The sequence below is a fragment of the Chenopodium album genome, chromosome 22 (assembly GCF_948465745.1).
Source record: "Chenopodium album chromosome 22, dcCheAlbu1.1, whole genome shotgun sequence".
Lineage (NCBI taxonomy): Eukaryota > Viridiplantae > Streptophyta > Magnoliopsida > Caryophyllales > Amaranthaceae > Chenopodium > Chenopodium album.
In genome coordinates this window covers 38,054,498-38,077,724 of record NC_137855.1, presented here as the reverse complement: position 1 = coordinate 38,077,724, position 23,227 = coordinate 38,054,498, and the positions used below count along the sequence as shown (strand labels likewise).

Here is a 23,227-nt window from a genome sequence, read left to right as displayed (position 1 = left end):
AAGTACTCCATAGCATTGCTCACTCTTTTGTTTTTGGCTTATGTTTTTTGGGTGGTTTCCGGTGATTTCAATGAAGGTGGTTGCGTGTTTCTGGGTTCCAACCAAGGTGGTGGATGGTGTGGCAGTTCCTGAGGAAAAATGAGTTCTAGAGAGAGAGAGAGAGAGCGCCCCCCTTCCCATCCAAGCAAAATCCACCCCCCCTCTTTTTCTTCTTCAAACCACCTTCTTGGCAGCCGCTCCGCCACCAATTCTTCCACCGCTCCACCTCCATCACTCCCTATCTTACAAACTCCAAAAATTGCTCAATTATCCATCCTCCAAACCCCTTTAGCTACTTCCTTAGCTACCTTCTCTGCCTCCCTCTCCTCTTCCACCTCTTCCACCACTCCTTCTCCTCCCATTCCGCTGTCCTTCAAAAATGTCCTCACCAACTCTTCCACCCCCTTTGTCCTACCATTGGCTTCTAGCTCACCGCCGGTCTCTTTTGACAAAGAGAAGGATCTCTTCTTCCCAATTGAAGAAACAGAGTACGCGTCCCTATGTAAGGAATGGAACCTTTCCATTATCTCAAAACCTTGCGGAAAATCATTCTCTACTGATTTCTTTGTTGAAACAGTCCCAAAGATTTGGAAGCCTAAACAAAACATTGCCTCCTTTCCAATTGGGAGAGGTTTTTTCATCACAAAATTCAAGTCTCAAGAGGACTTAGATAAAGTTTTAAAGTCCGGACCCTGGTTTATCAATGGCACGTACTTGCTAATAAGCAAGTGGACTCCAGGATTCAGACCCTCTGTTTCGGAAATGCACCGAAAGCCAATGTGGGTGGAGCTCCCGGAACTTCCGGTTGAGCTACACTCCACAAAAATTCTCACAGGAATAGGCAACACGATTGGTTCGTTCATAAAAGCTGAAACAAATACGGGGAGAAATAGCCTCCGGCTAGCAAAAATAATGGTACTTGTCAATGAAGAGCAGCAAAGAAAACAGAGTATATGGATTGCCAACATTAAGCAAACCATAATCTACTCTGACGTTCAGCAGAAAACCCCAACCAACAAACCCTCGACAATTGTCACCTTCGCCGGTACAAATCGGAAACCGGAAAATTCGCAGGATAAACAGCAAGGAGATCGACCAAAGGCTGGTGACTGTTCCATTGGTGAGCGTGAAAGCTCATTTTGGAAAACTGTAACAACAAAAGGTAAAGGTAAAACTTTACACGGTGGTTCTACGGAGCGATTTAAGTGGGACCAGGCAAAAGAAAATAATAGTCCACATCAGCTCCTTCAAACTAATAGTTTCTCTCAGCTTCAATTGGAGAATTAGGAAGGAGTGGACCCCTCCACTAATTTTGACCAGCTTTGGAAAATAAAAACCCCTCCTCCTTCCAAATCCTTCCATAATCCCCCTTTCTCGCTTTCCAATCTCGTCTCAGAGCTAAGCCGTCAAAACTTGTCCAGTCTAATAAAATGTCGTTTCACCTTACCCCTTCTCCCCTTCCCAATATCTGGCGAAATTCAATTTCAGCCATCCTCACATCCCTTATTATCTCCTTCTCCTCTCACAAAACACCACCCTCTCTCCAGAAAAATATCCCCAAAAACTTCAAACAAAAAACAAAGGAAATGGAAAATCGAACCAGACGCTCGCCGAAACCTCCTCCGTCGAGGATTCTGTCCAGACCCCGCCCTTATCCGGTCACGGTAAAACCAGTAACCGACCGAAACATCATCACCAGAAAAAAGCCAAAATTCAGCCACCCAGACACAATGATAAACCTTCAGTCGTTCTTTGCTCAGGGAATTCTCGGCACCTGGAACTCCCTAACACCGGGGCTAATCCGGCAGCTGATTCTGGAACCGGAAAAAACTCCCCCAATGTTTCAGAATATACAGATGGAACATCCAGTGGATCCTCGAGTGCTGATTCCGGTGCAATTACCCTCACCGAAGGATGTCACTCTGATGAACGAACCACTAGGAGTGGTGCTCCGCTGGTGGATAAGCGATCTGCAAAAGCATTACTCGGGCCTTGTGATGCCGTGGGAACTCCAGTTTGTTTCCGACCCGGAACCCGTGCTTCCGCTAGAAAGAAAAGCAATGTCGATTACAAGCGACTGGCTGTTGGTGCAAAGCGTGGCAGGGACAAGCAACGTCAAGTGGCTTCACCTGGTCCGCGAAGCAACTAAGCTCCAGCTCCAATGTGCTTGGGGAACGGAGAAGGGAACAACCAATCAGATGTCCGGGGTGAAGATCAAGGTCAACACTCTCGAAAAATTCAGTCAATATCTGGGACGATACATAACGGTGGACAACGAAGCGTCTTACGAGTCCAAGAAGGAGCTTGCAAAGCTCCCGTTCATAAACCGTGGAATGTCGATTCTCACTTGGAACGCTAGGGGTATCGCGCGAAGGGGGTTTAAGCGCAATATCCGACAACTTTTAAAGGATCATAACCCGGAAATTGTCGTCATTACTGAGAAGAAGGTGCACAAGTCGGGGGTGGAAGAAATTGTGGATAATCTACCTTTTAACTCTTTTGAAGTGGTGGACCCTGTGGGACTATCGGGGGGCATTCTCATTCTCTGGAACTCTGGTGTCAACAGTGTCGTAGTGGTGTCAAAAGAACCACGTGCTATCCACGCCGTGGTTCAGGTGAGAAACTTTCCTAAATTTTTTCTTTCTTCTATTTATGAAAGCACAAGCTTTAAATCTAGACTAGATATGTGGAGTGATCTGATTCGATTAGAACAGTCTGTGGATTTACCTTGGGTTGTTTGCGGGGATTTTAATGAAATTTGTTTGAACCATGAAAAATGGGGGGGGGGGGGTAACTTGCACCCGATTATCCAAATGAACTGTTATAAAGAGACCATGGATAAGTGTAATCTAGTGGATCTAGGCTTTACGGGTCACAAATTTACTTGGTTTAATAAGAGAAAAAAAAATTCGATTTTTGAACGTCTGGATAGGTTCTGGGCTACCCATACCTGGATCCGCCAGTTCCCGGATGCGGCAGTCACGAACTTACCCAGATTGTCCTCTGATCACAACCCGATCTTACTCAACTTTGAAAAACGGGTCGAAGCAACCGGTAAAAAACTTTTCAGATTCGAATCCATGTGGATGTCGGATCTGAACTTTGACCCGTTTATCAAGAATGAGTGGGCTGTAAACAGGGGAAATTTTCCTTCCAAACTAAATCTTCTTTCTTTCTCTCTTTCGGATTGGGCCAGAAATGTGTTTGGGTCGGTCCAAAAAAAATAAACTGTTTAAAAGCCAGAATAAATGGAGCACAAAAGGCTCTAGAGAGAAACCCAAATAATAATTTCCTCTTTGATCTTGAATGTTCTCTAAATGCTGAACTTAACATTTTGCAAGAGCAAGAGGAAGTGTTTTGGGCTACTCGTGCTAGATCGGATTGGTTGCTCAATGGTGATAGAAATACTCATTTCTTTCATCTTTCAGCCACAATCCGAGAAAAGAAAAAACATAATTCTTTCATTAAAGAATGATGTGGGTCAGTGGATTTTGGACCCTTCCTTGATCCATGATCATATAGTGTCTTTCTTCTCATCCCTTTTCTCTTCTGAACCCACCTGTCTCCTCCCTGAACCCTCTTCCTCTCAGTCCCTTTCTTGCTCCTTTGTTCCAACTTTGCTTGAAGTCAAAGAGGCTGTTTTCTCTGTGGGTGCTCTTAAAGCCCCAGGAGAGGATGGCTTTCACTCCATTTTTTTCCAGCACTTCTGGGAAGACTTTAAAGGATGACTGCTTCCAATTGCTCTCTAACATATTCTCTGATAAGGCTGTCCCTCCTCAGATAAATAAAACCATAATTTGCTTGATTCCTAAGATTGATAACCCAACCAAGATTGCAAGTTACAGACCAATCAGCCTTGTAAACTCCTCATACAAATTCCTTTCCAAAATCCTAGTGAATAGGATAAGGCCCAAGCTTGATCAAATCATTTCACCCAACTAAAATAGTTTCCTTCTTGGGAGGGGAACTGATATCAATTTCATCATTGCCTCTGAGATCATTCACTCAATGAATAAAAGAAAAAGGGGGGAGAAAGGGATTGTTTGCTCTCAAGATAGACTTAGAAAAAGCCTATGACAGATTGGAGTGGAACTTTATTAGACACTGCCTTTTGCATTTCAACTTTGATCATGACTCTGTAAATCTCATTATGAGCTGTGTAACTACAGTCACTTCTTCCATCATTATCAATGGCAGACAATCTAGGTACTTTACTCCAACTAGGGGCTTGAGACAGGGAGACCCCTTGTCTCCCTATCTCTTCATTATCTGTCTTGAGTACTTGTCTCAAATGATTCACAGAGAGTGTGCTCGTAAGAGGTGGAGTCCATTTAGATTCAGAGGTGGCAAAACTTCTATATCTCACCTTCTCTTTGCGGATGATGTCATCCTTTTTGGTAAAACTGACAGAAACACCCTAGCCTCCCTTACCTCTACTCTCTCCAATTTCTTCTCTATGTCTGGTCAGAGGATGAATGATCAGAAAAGCTCTATCCTCTTCTCTCCAAATACTTCACAAACCATGGTTGATGAATTTGAACAAGAGCTGAATGTCACCTCTACCCAGGATCTTGGAAAATATCTTGGGCTTCCCTTAACCATCAAAAAACACTAAAAAAAAAACCTTCAATTTCTCATTGACAAAGTAGGTGGCAAGCTGGCTTCTTGGAAGGCTAAGGTTCTCACCAAAGCTAGAAGAGCAATGCTGATTCAGTCCACTCTACAGGCCATCCCCAGATACTTCATGCAAGTCCTTCCTTTTCCCCAGTACATTTGCAAAAAGCTTGATTCTATCTGCTCTAATTTCTTTTGGGGGGGGGGGAGGTCAAGGGAAGAAAAAAAGCTATCCTGGGTCTCATGGGAAAGTCTTTGCAAACCTAAAGAGGAGGGGGGTTTGGGATTCACTAAGCATGAGCATATTAATGTAATCTCCCTTTCAAAGCTATGCTGGTCATAAAGGGTGGGCTGCTAAGCTCCTTAGAGAGAAATATATTGACAGAAAACCGGCCCCTACTGCCTTTACTAAAGGATCTATTGTGGGGAAGGGTATTGGTAAGGCCTGAAATCACTTTGAAAACAGTCTTGTCTGGAATGTTGGTAATGGGAACTCTATCAACCTTTGGCAAGATAGATGGCTGCTAAATAAACCTCTTAGGGATTTCCTAATTGGTCCAATTCATCTTCAAAAGCAGAACATTCTCACCTCCCAATGCCTAGCCAATATTCATTCTAAACACCTCCTTGAAGAGTTCATTTCCTTTCAAATTAGTGCTGAGCTTTTTCTTCTTTTGCAGTCAGTCTCCCTTACAGAAGACCAAGATTCAGCCTTTTGTTCCTGGACCTTTAAAAATAAATTTGACTCTAACCAAGCAAAGCTTGCTTTGTACAGTTCACCCCTTAACCATGAGTTCAACTGGAATACCATTTGGAAGCACCTTATTTCTCACCCCCAAACTTAAGTTTTTTCTGTGGCAGCTTCTTTGGGATAGATTTCCAACCAATTCAAATCTCCACCAAAGAATAAGCCTCATCCAACCACACTGCCCTTTCTGCCCTTCTCTTGCTGAAACTTTTGAACACCTCTTTTTTCATTGCTCTAGAGCCAAAGAAGTGTGGGATTCAATCCCTTCCCCCTTTGCTTCTTCTCCCCTCATCCTTTGGAAATCTTGGCTGTCTCTAAATTTGAATTACTTTGATCATTTCTCAAACTTGATCCCTTGGAATACACTGTTTTCATTCATCTTGTGGCACATATGGCTAAGAAGAAATGCTTGGATCTTCAGCAAATCTAATATCCCCCTCCAAAAACTCATTAACCAGTGCATTTGGGTTGCTTCTGAATGTTACTTTACTAGTAGCTTCACAGAAAGTCAAAAGCCCTCACCCCATGCCTGCAAACCTCCCTCCTCTCCTTTTCTTTAGATCAACTGTGATGCCTCATTTGATTATGTTTCTAGAGAAATGGGTGCGGGTGGTGTGTGTAGAGATCAATTTGGTAACTGGATTCAGGGATTTAGGTGGAAAGGGTACTCCCCATCTAGTCATGAAGCTGAACTAAAAGCAATCCATCTCAACATGACTTGGATAAAACACAACAATTGGCAACATACAATCCTTTGCTCTGATGCAAAAAGAGCTGTTGAAGAAATCAAAGCTTCCACCATTGTGGAAAATGTTCCTAATATAATTCTGAAATGCAGGGACCTGTTAAGGGAGCTGGCGAGTTGCCCCATCTGGAGTTGCACTTTGAGGATCGTAGAGGAAATGCTGTAGCAGACGCTATTGCAAAGGATGCTAGATGTAACATGGAGTCAATGCACGAAATTAGAATTTTGTATCTTCCTGCTCCATGCTGTAATGTCACTTTTGAAAGTGAGCTTTGCTCAAACTTTGGAAACATTACCTTGAATTCTGCTGGTGATGTCCCAGCAAATACTACTGGTTCTGTAACTAACTTTGGTTTTAATGATTAATTTAGCATCTTTCCCTTCAAAAAAAAAGGTGGTGGATGGTGGGGTGGGTTCCGTGCTTTCGGAGGTGGAGGTATGGTGGGCGGAGGTTTAGTCGACAAATGGGAGCTATCCATGGAGGTGGGGAAAGGGTTTAAAGGAGGAAGAAGATGAAGAGGAAATAAAGAAGGGGAAAAAAAGGATAAAAAAGAAAATATTTTTAATATTTTTTTTATTGTGGTGTGGATAACTCTAGCTCATACCTGGTAGTGGGCTATAGTTACTTATAATATTTGGGATTTGATTGGAAAGGAAAGGAAAAGAAGAGGAAGGAGTCTACAAAATTTTCACTTTCCTTTCCTCTTAAAATCGGAGGAATTTGAGAGGAAAGAGAAAAATGAACTTTCTTCCCTTCATTTTCTTACATTTATCAAACATCAAAAAAATCATCTAATTATTTCAGTTACAAAGTTCTTTATAGGGGTAAATAGGTTAATATAAACTTTTTAGGGGTATAAATAAAATCACATTACTCTTAAAGAGTTTGTTTATACTCCCTCCGTCCCAAAAAGAACGACCCATTTGGCCAAAACTTTGTCCCAAAAAGAATGACTCATTTGCATTAAAACACTACCAATTTGCAACAATATTTGTGCAAAATTAGCTTTTCCATATAAAAATTTGATTTTCCATCTTATTTTATTACTTTCTCTCTCTATTTTTTTACAAACCCCATGTAAATTTATCTTTCCAATATACTTTTACTTCTTTTTACTTAACTTCCTTAATACCCGCGTAATCAACCCAAATGGGTCGTTCTTTTTGAGACGGAGGGAGTAGTTGTTAAAAGTTAGGGATTAAATTAAGAAAATTATCTTTACTAATACTTTACTTTTTAATTTTCTTTTTGGTGAATTATAAAAAAATCTTATCATATTTCTTTAATATCGCAAATTATTATTGCCTCCGTATTTTTTAAGTGTTAGACTTATCAAATGTGGTTGTGTTTTTTAAATAGTGCATTACCTTTTTTTGGTAAAAATTTACATTTTATATTATATCTCTCTTCTCATGGACTCCACCACTATACTATTTTTTAATACTTCAACTACTCCACTACCCTCTTATTTTTAAGTCAACATTGCCAAAAACTTCGTGTCGGTTAAATTAAACACTTATAAAAATACAGAGAGACTGGTACCTTTTGCTCATGACATTAATGATATCTTTAAATAAGTCTTTAAATATAGTTAGTTTTTTTAAGCACATTTTGTGTGCGGCTAAGCACACTATGTAAATGCTTGTAAAATATCTGATTAACCCTTATAATACCGACTGATTAACCCCGATAATATTGACAGAGTAATATCTATATTACTTACGAAGTAACTCATGTAATGCTGACCGAATAACCTTTATAAGTATATACTCCCTCCGTGTTTTTTTAAGTGTTACACTTTCTATTTCCGACCGTGTTTTTTTTAAGTGTTAGACTTTCTTTTTTTGGCAAAAACCTATATTAAAATATTATATCTCTCCTCTTATGGTCCCCACCCAAACCCACTACTACTTTTTTATTATATCTTTCCTCTCACTTTCATTACTTTTCAATAAACTATTAACCCACTATCTTTCTTTTACAATTTTTTAATACTCCAACTACCCCACTTACCTCTTATTTTATTTAAGTCAATTAAATTACCTAAAACTATGTGTCAGTCAAAGTGTAATACTTAAAAAAACACGGAGGGAGTATTAGTATATAATGCTAATGAAGTAACCCCCATGATGACTTACCACACAATATGGCCAACCACATACATAAAAGTTGATTTATTATTTTAACAATTAAATTATTTTATAAATAAACTTTTTTAAAAATAAAAAGCTCTTTTCTTAAAAACAAAAACAAAAACTCAACCTTATCATCAAACCTCCCTATAACGTCCTTCTTCCATTAAAAACCATGTTTTGCCCTTTAATAAATTCGAACAAGGAAATAACTAAGACAATACCTCACCATGTGGTACATCCAAAATAATACGAATATAAACAAATGTAACAGCTAGATATACAAAAGGTTACATGACTTTGCATCAAAAAACAAAAGGTTATATGACTTACATCACATAAATGGCCCACAAATAATAATAAGGTACCACATAAAAATACTTCTTAAAACCTAAACACTTAAAATAAAAATAATTTTAAAAAGAAAATACAAATTGATGCAAAATATTTATTAAATTTTTTTTTTAAAAAAAAAAACAGAAATCGAATATGTGCATACATGTGCAATCAAAAGCTAGAAGCCATAATGGCGTCTGATACATTCTGTAAAAACCACATCGATGTTTGTGGCCTTTTGAAAATAATACCTCGTACTTCGTATAGGACAAGGACCAGGGAAGCAAGATACCAAGTGCTTCGTAACAAAAAGCGTGCGTGGGGCCTTAGAGACGCGGATTGCTGTCCGTGGGGCCTTAGAGACGCGGATTTCTTCCTTTTTCGAGTTACGACCATTATTGACTTGGGGCCTGTTTTCATTGACTGAATTGAACTGAACTGAACTGAACTAATTACTAAACTAAACTGAACTGAAACGAAAATTTTATAAGAGAAGGAAATTAAGAGCTGAACTGAGCTGAGCTGAACTGAACTGAATTTCAACGTAAGAGAACATACCCTTATTGTACGGAAAGACAATTCGTGAGAAAAGTCGAATGCTGTGAAAATGTTGAGAACTTGCTATGTAGTTGCCCTGGTCGGAATTAGGGGTGAGCGGTTTGGATAATCGATAACCAATATCACCGTAAATCGAACCAATAAGCTTGGGTGTCTAGTAATTTTATATATATAAAGAGGAGTTTTTTTCCAAATTTTTGAAGAGCCACGTATGATTTAATTTTCTTATCGCGTCATGTAGGATTATAAATTTAAGTTATAGCCAATTAAATAAGAGATTATTAATTTCCTTTACAATTAAATAATTCAAATACCACGTAAGCAAAATTGACGAATGAGATTTTAAAATTTAAATTAAATAAATACAAAATATTATCTTTTAAGATTAAGAATTTTATCTAATATTTTAAAACTAATATAATAACAATTTTAATGATATAAATATGAAAAATATTTTTTTAAAAAAATTCTAACAAACCGTGCATCGTACGGGCTTCATATAGTGATATCCAATAATAAGAATTAAACTTAATAAAGTAGTGCAAATTTTAAGATGCACCATGGTGCACCTAAAAATAGGTGCCCCACGCCTATACTTTTGACCATTTAGTAAAAAAATCTGAACAATTGCAAATTTTGAACATGTAGTCAAAATATCTGAACATCGCAAAATTTGAACATTTAGTTAAAAAATCTGAACAATCGCAATGCATCACACCAATACTTTGAACATTTAGTAAAAAAATCTGAACAATCGTGAATTTTGAACATTTAGTAAAAAAATCTGAACATCGCAAATTTGAACATTTAATAAAAAAAAATCTGAACAATCGCAATGCACCACACATATACTTTCGAACATTTAGTAAAAAAAATATGAACAATAATCAATTTTGAACATTTAGTAAAAAAATATGAACAATCACAAATTTTGAATTATTGCAAGTCAACAAATTTTGAAAGAAGTTTGTCTAACTCATAATAATTCAATAGTTTTGTAATATAAACTGAACATTTATTGTATACAAAATGAACATTTCTTTATAAAATATGAACATAAAAATTGCATGTTTATGTTCATTTTTTGTGATGTGTTCATATTTTTTTAATAGATGTTTATATTTTTGTAAAATGTTCAAATTTTTCCTAAATGTTCAAAAGTGTAGGAGTGGTGTACATATTTTTAGGTGCACCATGGTGCACATAATACTAATTGATAAAGTAGTTATTATGATACTTCGTATTATTTAACACAACAATGCTATGTGATCTTGACTAAATTATTAATAATGTTACCAATTATTCATATTATAAAGTGATTATAATACGGAGTATAAAGAAAGTAAAAGTTTAGATTTTGGATAAATAAATTTAAGTAGGAAAAAAAAAATTTGTTTATCGTATTAATTTTAAAATGATACCCAATAACCATACTTGATAACAAATTATCAGGTTGGATATATAAACGATTATTATGATGATTATCGGACCGAGTACCCTAATTTTCGTATCTGTTACAGATTGAGTTTTTGGGTTTCGGGGTTTTCTGGTAGTTTTGCCCAACCCTGTAGGTCACTAATGAAAATGATAACTCAAATATCTTATCACCATGTCAAACTGAATATGTAAAAGTTTTTCTATCCTTACAGAAAATGATATCTCAAATTTATTACAAAATGGTTAAATTAATCACTAGGAGCAATTAATTGCTCCCAATATCTTCCTAACTTTGTCCACCGAGAAGATCATTCACATTTAATTCATCAGGTGTATATCAATAACATAATACTAAAACAGACATCAAGAATGACACGTGTTACTTTTTGGTTTTGTTTTTTTCCCTCCAACTTTTTTTTTTTTTTTAATATTCTTATAAAAATTCACTTCTTTACCTAATTTTGATTCATTTTCTTAAAAAATATAATCACCAAATCATATAATGGTGATTCACTTCCTAAAAAAATATTCACATACATTCTATATTTTTTTGCATAAAATATTATTATATCTTTTACTTTGTATAGCATATGGAGTGCATATTATTTTGTACATTTAAATATCTTCAGATGTAGTATTTATATATACCTTTAAATGTCCAATACGATATATTTTTGTATGGAGTATATCCAATACCCTATACGTGTAAATCATGTAAGACAAATTGATTAATTAAGATTTCAACCTATGTAAATTTTTATTTCGAGGTATTTATTTTATCATATCATATTTATTTGAATGTAACTGTCAGATGTCTTACATTCTAATATACACGGGAATGCAAATATATACACTGTTAAAATACTTAGGCCCTGTTTGGGAGAAAGCTGAAAGCTGAAAGCTGAAGCTGATTGAGTTAGCTGATTTTGACTAGCTGATTTTATTAACTTATTTGACTAACTTATTGAATTGACTGATTATATAAAAGTGTTTGGTAAATAGCTGATAGCTTAAAGGTGATTGAGTATGTGAAATGACCAATAAGTTAATTGTGGGGTAGGTAGTTTAGATAGGATTTTAAATTAAATGAGGTTATAAGTGTCATTTCACAATAATTAATGAATAAGCTAATTGAAAAAGCTCCTAAAATGAGCTTTTTCAAAAATAGCTTATTTAGTGGAATAAGCTCTTTCAATAAGCTTACTACCAAACACTTATATTAGCTTGTTTAACTAGTCAATCAGCTAAAATTAGTCAAATAAGCTAATATACCCCGAATAAGCTAACTACCAAACAGGGCCTTAATATTTATTTATGTTGTTAATAAGAAGAAAAAAACGTACCAAATTAAAGTTTGTACAACACTAGCTTATTTTTCTAATTCGCTCTTTCATTATAATTCAGGTTTTATTTCATTATATACTTAAACTAAGAAGAAAAGCTATATACTACAAATGGTTTTATTTTTATTTGCTAATATATACAGGGTTAAATTTAGAATAATAGTGAAATTACTGTGCATGGTACGAGACCTAATCTAGTTACAATTATAGTCAAGAACTAAATCGTCCTTGACATAGACCAAGTTTCCCGTAAAATTTGTAAGCGCGTGCGTTCCTTGGACATCCTATATTGCCACATCTAAATTCATAGCAACACCAGTTGTTTCTAACATTTCATGCTCGTCTCCTAATAAAAAGTTGACGGAAATGCACCATTAAAATTAGATATGCAATCAGGAAAGACTAACATTGAATTATATGATTTGATATTATTAATGACAACACATTTCCATTTTATCGAAATAAACATTAAATATTCATTGCTCAAACATTAGGAAAAGTACTCAATCAAGGCTTGGATTATAACAAGGCTTGTTTGGGGTATAAACTTCTTCTATACTGCATAAGTGGCTTTGTACCACGGTGTAGGAATTTCCAAGTTCTGAACAACCAGACAGATCCAAAACCTTCAGCATAGAAAGTTTTTCCATTTGTTTTGGCAACTGCTTGATAAGACTTCCAGAAAAGCTAAGAAACACTAAGTTAGTTAAACTTCCTATCATTGATATATCGCCTATTAGCTCCCACCTTCTGATTAGCAAAGTCCGAAGATTTTGAAGATCCTTCAGGGAACGCGGCAACAAAAGCTCCAAACGATACTTCTCTGCTGTCAAATCAAGAACCTGAAGTGTTTTCATCCCCTGAAAACACGAGCTAGTAAGTTGCAAAGGTACGCGTTGAGCAAATATCAAAAATTTCAATCTCAAGAATGAGTCTCCTTCAGTAGGAAAATTATTATTCATAGGGCAAGCTAGCAAAGATATTGCGACTGCAGTCCTATAGTTATCATTCTTCGTCCAGTTATTCCCCGAGGATATTGGCACCACTAATTTTTCTCCCATTTCGCTGGCGATCCATAGAGCTGCATCACGGATGACATCGTGCATTTTAACATATTTTGTCATATCATGTGTTTTTAATAGCAATGAGGATTCCTTAAGATCTTTTACAATACCTTGCACACGAGACTTCACAAATTCAAACGAGTCGATATCTTGAAATTCGCCAAACCCCAATACATATTTGGCTAGTTCATCCACTTGAATTTCATGATCTTCTGGAAATAAAGAACATAGCAAAAAACACTTCTTTGTAGCTTCTGACTTGAGATAATCAAAGCTTAACTTAAAGCACGCATAAAAATTCTGCTCAACTGCTTCTATATCCGGAAGCCTCGAGTTTCGAAGTCTTTCAGCAACCAATCTCCACTCGTCCAAATCTTTTCCTTTCATAGCACATCCCAAAACTACAAGTGCTAGTGGCAGCCCTTTGCACTCTTTTATGACTTGGGTTGCTACCTCCTTAAGATCATGGGATGGCTCAAGTAAAATTTCCCCAACTTTGCTTTGGAACAAACTCCAAGCATCGTTTTCATTCAAGGGTTCAACTTCGATGGTTTTTTGACAATCCATAGATTTGCAGACTTGCTCACGACGAGTGGTGAGGAGAATCTTACAGCCTTTATGATCATCCTTAAATGGAATCCCGATCTCTGCAAAACTAATTGTACTCCACATATCGTCTAGAATAATCAATATTCTACCGACTCGATTAATTCTGTTTCTAAGCTGATCTGCTCTGCCAGCATCACCTTCTCTAGAAAATGTTAGGCCTAAAGTATCACCTAATTGGCCTTGAATCTTTCTGATCTCTTGTGCTTGAGACACCGCAGCAAACAACACTAGATCAAACAAACCTGTTTTCTTGGCTTCTTCCGCTACTTTTTCAGCTATGGTTGTCTTACCAATTCCTCCCATCCCAACAAGACCAACGATTTTCGTGTTGCTTTCTTTCAAGGCCTTCAAAGTCTTATCCATAGACAAATGAGTTGATTCAAGATCGGCGACATTATCAGGGTTTGGTCTTTTAGGGGTGATTGGTTCCGCCAACTCCTTGAAGTTGGTACCACGTTCAAGCAATAAATCAACATCATGTTTCTTTTTTATTGCTACCTGTTAGACAAAATAATATGTAAAAATTATTGCCAATATTAGCCTTGTAATATATTAAACTCTAGAGTGCTACATATGTATATAGTATATACTGTGAAAATTGACAATAATATTTACATATTATTATGTCTAACACTACCTTGCTTAGTTTGTATCGGTGGCAAAGGTTGAGAGTTGATCCGCTACTTGTTTCACTGATATCAGAGGGCCAGCTTTTCTCTATTTCTTCAACATCTTGTAGCCACTTGTCTACATGCTCTAGGATTCTTTCATTGTTGTTTTCAGCTCTTTTGACTCGACATTGGATTCCAGCTCGATCGCTCAGTAATTGCTCATGCTTTTCCCTCAGCTCAGTTTTGATGCCTTCGTGGTTAGTAATGAGCTTAACGCGTTTCTTAATTGGATCCACAAAACACTCGGCAACTTTCATGATCACCGAAATTAGAGAGTCCATTACTTAGTTATTCCTGCACTTACAACTTAATACAACAATTGCGTCAGTAACTCAGTGTAATGGACGACTAAATGGTGTTTGATTTGTCATAAAATCAAAACATACACCTGTTATATAATCATGCCTGAATTACAATAACAGTTCAAGATTTGACAACATGGAATTTGAATCGAGATCAGGCAAAATAATTCAAACTGCTAAACATTAAGTCACTGATTACATGCACCCATTCATCAGAAAACCTTAAAAAAAAAAAAAAAAAAAAAAAAAAAAGAGCAACAATCATCGTACCTCTTAGTTTTTGGTCAACGAAACCGTTGTTCTGTCTCCTGGGCAAAGAAGAAACCTAAAAGGCAAAGAGCAAAGTAAAGAGAGTAGATGACAGACTATATGCCGTCTATGCGCGTTATTTCCGGAACCCATGAAACTAATTAAATAATCTAGTAATCTACTACTTCCTATGTTTCGTTTTAATCGCAATATTTATTTCATAATAGTTTTTTTCATTTAAAATTATAGGGTAGGAATATGATCATAGGGAAATTTTATAAGATAGCTTAGACTACTCTATCCGTTTCGTAATAACTTTTTTCATTTAAAATCTTGATGCGAGAGTAATAGTCGAATATGAGTTTTCTCGATGATTTATGTACGATGCTTTAGTTTGCTTATGGGTTTTTCCTTCTCACTTGAAATGATCTTTCCTATTTTTAGGATTTAATGGTTTTAGTTATTACGAGTAGGATATTTATTTGTTTCTTTATTTATGTTAGGATATGATTATTAGTTTGTGCATATGCTCACCCTATAATAAATGTTTTTTTTTTTTTTTGCAATCACCCTATAATAAATGTAGGTGTATGTCAATAATGGTTTTAAAGAGAGTGTTTAGAGAATTGATCTTTTTAATCTTCTACTTGTAACAAGCTTAGGAAGAAATTATGATCTCTCTCTTTCTCGATTCTGACTCGATTTCTGACCGAATTTTATACCCAATTCTGATCTCATGGCTAATGAACTGATTGAGGAGTGGGAAAAGCTTCGATTGACCGAAGAAGAGAACTCTGTTATCGGGTCCCCTGCTGCTGGAGAAGATGAGGAGACCAAAACTCGAATTTCGCTCACCCTTGTGGGGAAATTGTTGACGGTAAGACCCTATAATGTTGAAGCAATGAAGAGAACTTTATTGAATGTCTGGAATTGCAAGAATAATGTAGCAATTCGAATGGTGGAAACGAATTTATTTGTCTTTCAATTCTTCGATGAGGAAGACAAGGCTAGAGTTATGGAAGGTAGCCCTTGGTTCTTTGATAAGAAATTGCTGTTGTTGAATGAAATTAATGGTGATGAACAACCCTCTGAGGTTAAATTTTCCCACACTCCCTTTTGGATTCGAATTAAGGATGTTCCTTTCAACAGAAGGAATATTGATTTTGCTTTTGAAATTGGTGAACATTTGGGGGGATTTATTGACTATGATGATTCTGACCCTCTTGGTTGGAATGAATTCCTCCGGGTTAAAGTTCGAATTGACATCAACAAACCCTTGCGCAGAGGCATCAAAATTGCTACTGGATCAGGAAGTTCGAAATGGTGCGGCATTCAATACGAGCGTCTAACGGAGTTTTGCTACTATTGTGGAAGGATGGATCATACTGACAATGAGTGCCAATTCTTCGAAGCTTCGACCTTACACAAGGAGGTCGTCTATGAGTATGGTCCTTAGCTTGGGGCGTCACCCAAAAAACGAACTCGACTCACTGTCCTTGATCGTGAGAAGGAGAAATCTTGGCTGTTGAAGCTCAAGAAACCAAGTGTTCCCAAGCTACCAGGATATCATAGCCCTGGTGCAATAAGGAAGGGCCCCCCGGGGGTGGCTAGGAAGTTATCCTTTGTGAGCAAGGAGGTTGAACAGCCTAAGAATGATAATACATTGCAGGAAATGGAAAAGGGATTACAGTCAGGTAGTGTTGAGACTCCCTTGGTGCCTTTCGAACCTGATCAACAACAAGCATCAAGCTTATTTGAGCCCCCTAGCAGCGTGATCACCCCTGTACATCAGCCCAGCAACCATGGCACTCAAAATCCTCCAATCACAGCTTGTGTAGGCAATGTGATAGCAGGGGAACAAGGGGAGCAGGGCATAGCAAAAAAGACTTGGAGGAGGCTTGATAGAGATATTGACATCTCAATGAAAGAGCACACTGCTCTTGTAGGGAAAAGAAAACAATCTGAAAATTCTGAAATTTCTAATAGGGTGGACACAGACGAATCATCTATTGGGAAGCGCAACAAATCAATCCATGGGGTGACTCTTCTTTCTACTAGCCCGGCGGAGGTTGACATGGATCAACCCCGCCCTCTCCAATGAGTACACTTTGTTGGAACTGCCGAGGGATGGCTAGCCCCCGGGCGGTTCGAGCACTTCGTAAGTGGTGCAACTCTTTAGCCCCTAGCATTTTGTTTTTGTCTGAGACCAAAGTTAATAAAACTCTTGCAGAAAATAAAAAAAATTATTCTTGATTTTCCGTATGCTTTTGGTGTTAGTAGTGTTGGAAGGGCCGGGGGCCTTTGTATATATTGGAAGAATAATGTTAATTTCTCTATTGTTTCTTTCTCGCAAAACCATATTTGTGGTGATGTCAAACTTTATACGGGTGTTGTATGGCGTTTTGTTGGACTCTATGGTTGGCCTGAGAGTAGTAACAAAGGCAAAACTTGGTCATTAATTAAAAACTTGTGTGAAAACTTTAATGGCCCGATTCTATTTAGTGGAGATTTCAACGAAATTCTTTCTTATGATGAGAAACAAGGTGGAGTGGATAATGAACGAAGAGCTATGTCTGAATTCCGTGAGACTCTCCAAGACTGTAACCTTCATGATTTGGGTTATGAGGGACAGTGGTTTACTTGGGAAAAAGGGTTGACAGTGAAAACTCATATTAGGGAAAGACTTGACCGTTTTGTGGCGAATGGTAAATGGTTTGACCTTTCTCTTAATACAACTGTAGAGAACCTTGCTCGTATGAAATCTGATCATGCACCCATTTTCTTAAAGTTTGGCTCCCATAGAAAGAAGAAAAGGAAAAAGAAAAAGAGGTTTCGTTTCGAAACCTGCTGGCTACTTGATGGTGAATGTGAAGAGGTTGTGCATGGTGCGTGGAGAGGTAATGTGGGGAGTGTGGAGGACCGAGTGAAGTATGTTGCTGGTGATCTTCAGCGGTGGAGTAGCACCAAGTTCCAGGGGCTGCAACATCAGATTGAACAGCTTGAAAGTGAACTGAAGGTGGTGCAAGGAGAGGCTGTGTCGGATGAGTCGCTTGCTTTATGTGCGGATCTTGAAAAGAGACTTGATGATTTATTTGATAAACAGGAGGCATATTGGTTCCTAAGATCTAGAGCTTCGGAAATCAAAGATAGTGATCGAAATACCTCATATTTCCACCACAAGGCTTCCCAACGGAAACGAAAAAATGAAATCAAGGGCCTCTTTGATGAATCGGGTACTTGGAAAGAAGATGATGAGGACATCGAAATAATTGTGCAGAGCTACTACCAGAATTTGTTCACTGCTGGCACCCCATCACAAGAAGCGTGTGATAGAGTACTCGAATCAATAGAGCAATGCATTAGCCCTGATATCAACGCTGAACTCCTTCGCCCTTTTTCAAAGGATGAAATATTTGCCGCTCTCAGCCAAATGCATCCTTGTAAGGCTCCGGGCCCTGACGGTATGCATGCTATATTTTTTCAAAATTTTGGCATATTGTTGGTGATGATGTATCTAGATTGGTTAGTAATATTTTACAGGGTAATGAGTCTATTAGCTCTGTAAATAATACTAACATTGTCCTTATCCCGAAAGTAAAATCCCCGACTCTGATGACTGAATATAGGCCCATTGCTCTTTGTAATGTATTGTATAAAATTGCTTCGAAGGCCATTGTTATGAGATTAAAATCGGTTCTCCCTGACATCGTATCAGAAAACCGAAGTGCCTTTGTTCCGGGAAGACTCATCACGGATAATGCACTAATTGCTCTTGAATTGTTCCATACGATGAAAACAAGATGTAAAAGCAAGAAGGGTATGGTGTCCATGAAGCTTGATATGAGTAAGGCCTATGACAAAGTAGAGTGGAATTTTCTGGAAAAGCTACTCTTGAAGATGGGATTTGCCGGTAAATGGGTGGAGATAATCATGGATTTTGTGACTACGGTAAAATATTCTTTCATCATCAATGGCAATGTGAGTGGTTCTGTGTTACCTTCTAGAGGTCTGCGGCAAGGAGACCCTCTTTCCCCATATCTGTTCATTTTAGTTGCAGATGCTTTTTCGGGTTTGTTGCGGAAAGCTTTAGTTGAGGGCTCGATACATGGAGCAAAAGCTAGCCGAAATGGCCCCGAAATTTCTCACCTTCTTTTTGCAGATGATAGCCTTCTCTTTGCAAGAGCCAACCGAAGGGAGTGTTCTGAGATTGTTGATATACTCAACATATACGAACAAGCTTCCGGACAAAAAATTAACTATGACATATCGGAGGTCTCTTTTAGCAACGGTGTCAGTGTCTCTTTACAGGAGGAATAATTGGGAATTCTAGCTATGCGATGGGTTGATCGACACAAAAAATACCTTGGGGTTCCGACCATAATTGGAAAATCAAAGAAGATGGTATTTTCGGCGCTCAAGGACAGAATCTGGAAAAAGCTTATGGGGTGGAAGGAAAAATTACTTTTGAGAGCAGGAAAGGAGATACTTCTCAAGTCAGTCATCCAGGCTATTCCGACGTATATCATGGGAGTGTATAAAATTCCGGTTGAGATTATTGATGAGATCCACTCCATGATGGATCGATTTTGGTGGGGTCAAGAGGAAGACAAGAAAAGGGTGCACTGGAAGAGTTGGAAAGATCTTTGTACTCCCAAGTGTATTGGGGGTATGGGATTTAGAGACTTGAAGGTTTTTAACGATGCTCTTCTTGGTCGACAAGCATGGCGTATTGCAAGCAATCCGAATTCCCTCTTGAATAAGGTTTTGAGTGCAAAGTATTATGCGGGAAAGAACTTTCTTGACGCCAGTTTGGGTTATGGAGGCAGCTATTCATGGCGAAGTATATGGGCTTCAAAGACGTTAATTAAGGAGGGTATGCTATGGAGAATTGGTAATGGCACTTCAGTCAACATATGGAGCTCACCGTGGATGATTTGTGGGGAATCCAGATTTATTTCTACCCCCATAAATGACGTGGTTGCAATGGTAAGTGATTTGATCGATCATGAAACTAGGGAATGGAACGTGCCCTTGATTGAACGTATCTTCAATAACGAGGACACCCGCAACATACTTACCATTCCCTTAAGCACCATTTCGAATCCGGATTCCATAATGTGGGCTTTCTCAATGGACGGTGGTTATTCTGTGAAATCAGCATACATGATTGGAATGTCTTGCAACCTCGACCTTTTTCACAAGTCATGGATAGATATTTGGAAGATGGAGGTCACGCCCAAAGTTCGTCATTTCCTTTGGAGAATCTGTACAGGGACACTGCCAGTTAGAGCTTACCTCAAATACAGACATATGACTGACTTGGAGGACTGTCCTTGGTGCCCGGGCTGCTCCGAAATGGTGCAACATGCTCTCTTTGACTGCCCCTCATTGCGTGAACTATGGGTAGAATGTGATTGCGTAGAGGTGTCGCTATGGCCAACAGGTATGTCTTTCCTAGACTTGCTTGAATCATGAAGTAAACTCGACTCGAAGAAGGTGGCTCGGGGAGCTATTTTGATGTGGTATCTATGTACTAGGAGGAATGAGATGATTTTCGAAGGTAAAGAAACTTACCATCCTATAATTCTTGAAAGAGTTCACCGTCTCGCGGAGGATTGTGGTACGTATGCAAGAAAAATCTATGGTGGAGTTAAGAAATGTGCTTGCCCCAGCTCGAAGACTTGGAAGGCTCCACCTGAGGGTATAATCAAGATAAATAGTGATGCATCGCTCTGTATTGATGGATGGGTTGGCTTGGGAATCGTGGCTAGAAACTGGAAGGGTGAGGTGTTGTTTGCTGCTACTAGACGCACCAGAGCTCACTGGCCACCAATTGTTGCGGAGGCTAAAGCTGCTGCTATGGCAGTTAGGCTCGCAAATCAGTTTGGCTTTTCGGATGTCATCTTCGAAGCTGATAGCCAAGTCCTCATAGGCCTTTGTGCAAGGCTTCAATCTTCTTCACCGAGCTTGACTCCATTCTTGATGATATTATTTCTTCTAGTACCTCTTTTAATTCTGTTAGTTGGTGTCATGTGAAAAGATATGGAAATGTAGTTGCTCACAATCTAGCCCGCTTAATTCCTTTTGGTGTTGAGCAAATTTGGGAGAACCATTGCCCTTGTGAGGTCTCTCCGTATGTATTGATGGATCAATTATCAATATAATGACACCCTAACGGGTTTTCAAAAAAAAGCTTAGGAAGAAATTTACAAAGCCATTAATCCGCACGTGTGGTTGCATTCTACATAAAACTAGATCAAAATCCACTTCAAATCATAGCATTATTTATAAGATGAAAGAATATTCTGAATTACTCTTAATATATATACTCTTTTTATATCTGAATTATTGACACAATCAAACTTGATACACATGTTAATGCACAATTTATACCTATTAAATAATAGTTACAAAAAAAAAATTAAAAAATAGATATTATAAAACTGTACATTAACATTAACTTTTTATGGGGTTATTCGTTTAGTGTTATAGGTGTTAATTAATTAGTAATATGCGAGTATAGGTTACTTAGTAATATATGGGTTACTCTTATCATTGTAATAGGGGGTTATTTTGTTATTTAAAGGATTACTCAATAAGTATAATAATAAGGGGTTACACTGTCGGAGGTTACTCCATTATTTTTTACAAGCAGTCACACGGTATGACCTCTGTTATATTAATACTTATTTAACAATAAATTTTTCCTTAAAAAAAAAATTAACAATATATTTGGAACAAATGGAGTATAAATGGTTGTTATATTATGAAGTATACATTACAATAATCTAATAAAAAGATTTTACATGACTAGTTTATTTATTTATTATAATTACAAATCACATAAACAAATCAAAATAAAGTGACTTTAACAGCATTTATAATCACTACCTTGACTAACTTTTGTAATTAGTTATGAACTTATAATAAAAGACATACATAGGAGATTTTAATAATGTCTCAATTTATATTTTCAGAATACCATTTTTTAAATGAAAAATTGCTAAGAATAATCATTTTAATAGATTTTGTTATACAGGTGATTAACCGGGTCGTGCTCGACATGGCGTGTGAATGTGATCTACCCACTATAACATAATACAGTAACAATTGCTTTTGTTTTGGCCTCCAAACTTTACAACTTTTGGTTCCCAGACTTCTCACTTGCTTGTAAAATAAAAGAACTCTTTTAAGTTCCTCAAAACAGTTACTACTCCATTAATAGTTTTGTGCAATTTGGGGCTTGACACGGTCGCCAATGCAAAATTTGATAATGATGATTAATGTATTCTAAGGGTATGTAATTAAGGTAGGGAGAAATAATAATAAAACACCCACTGCCACCACCAAGACCAACCAACACCACCCATACCACCTTTATCAACACCACTGCCGCCTTCAACGCCGGCGTCACCACCACCACTACCACCCCCACGAAACCACCACCACTCCCCACGAAACCCATCCACCATCACTCCCAATGAAACCACCACGACACCACCACTCCCCACGAAACCCACCACCAACACTCCCACGAAACCACAACCACTGCCCACGAAACCCACCACCACCAACCCCATGAAATCACCACCACTTCCCACGAAACCCACCACCACCAACCCCACGAAATCCCACCACGAAACCCAACGAAATCCCGCCCCGAAACCACCACCACTTCTCACAAAACCCACCACCACCAACCACCACCAACCCCACGAAATCCCACCGCAAAAGCCCGACGAAATACTAAACAAAAACCATCCCAAAATCCCAGAAATGTTAAGAAATTATTGATGTTCAAGAGAGAGAAAGAAGATCTATAAAAAAAATTCAAAGAGATAATGTGATTGAAAGAGGAGAGAGAAAATATGGGGAAAGATAATGATGAAGATGGTTTTGGGTTTCTTGAATTGAAGATGAAGAGTTGATAAATTAGATTAGGTTGGTTGGGGGTGAGAATTGGGTAGGGGTGTCCGTTCGGTTTTCGGTTTGGATTTAGTCCAAATCCGATCCAATCCGAAATATAATTCGGTTTTCAATTTTCCAATCCGATCCGATCCGAATTTTTCTCTTGATCCAATCCGAATTAAAATTCGGTTATTTGGATCCGATCCGAAAATCCGAATTATAATACATTATTTTTTAGCGCCTAATACAATTATAAAAACAAAGCTTTACTATAAATAAAAGTCTTCAAAATCATGATTAAAATAAATAGTTCAACGTCAAGTCATTAATTAATTAATACAAAGTCTCTCTAACTTATTTTATGTAGTAGTAAGTATTTAAGCTAAACTTCAAAATATACAAAAATCCATATTTATACAAGCTTAATTTTATAATTCGGTTTTCGGTTTGGATTGGATACAATTAGGGTCA

The 23,227-nt window shown here is 37.6% G+C and overlaps 2 protein-coding genes across 2 annotated transcripts; one reads left to right on the top strand and one right to left on the bottom strand.

The window, feature by feature from the left end:
• Positions 1 to 12,456: 12,456 nt before the first annotated feature.
• LOC145604360 (disease resistance protein At4g27190-like) lies at positions 12,457 to 14,578 on the bottom strand. The gene is made up of 2 exons (XM_081660275.1): positions 14,264 to 14,578; positions 12,457 to 14,124 (listed from the first exon to the last, which is right to left on the bottom strand). Exons 1-2 carry the CDS (start codon positions 14,576 to 14,578, stop codon positions 12,457 to 12,459), a joined length of 1,983 nt encoding a protein of 660 aa, XP_081516401.1.
• A 1,006-nt stretch (positions 14,579 to 15,584) lies between these two features.
• Positions 15,585 to 19,165, top strand: LOC145604359 (uncharacterized). Its single transcript, XM_081660273.1, has 4 exons — positions 15,585 to 16,280; positions 16,380 to 16,916; positions 17,079 to 18,389; positions 18,518 to 19,165. Exons 1-4 carry the CDS (start codon positions 15,585 to 15,587, stop codon positions 19,163 to 19,165), a joined length of 3,192 nt encoding a protein of 1,063 aa, XP_081516399.1.
• The last annotated feature ends 4,062 nt before the right edge of the window (positions 19,166 to 23,227 follow it).

Coding starts and splice junctions, on each gene's coding strand:
- LOC145604360 (XM_081660275.1), bottom strand. CDS start 14,578: ATGGACTCTCTAATTTCGGTGATCATGAAAGTTGCCGAGTGTTTTGTG. Junction 14,125..14,263: donor ACCGATACAAACTAAGCAAG/GTAGTGTTAGAC, acceptor TTTGTCTAACAG/GTAGCAATAAAAAAGAAACA.
- LOC145604359 (XM_081660273.1), top strand. CDS start 15,585: ATGGCTAATGAACTGATTGAGGAGTGGGAAAAGCTTCGATTGACCGAA. Junction 16,281..16,379: donor CTTCGACCTTACACAAGGAG/GTCGTCTATGAG, acceptor TGGCTGTTGAAG/CTCAAGAAACCAAGTGTTCC. Junction 18,390..18,517: donor GGTTAGTAATATTTTACAGG/GTAATGAGTCTA, acceptor ATTGCTTCGAAG/GCCATTGTTATGAGATTAAA.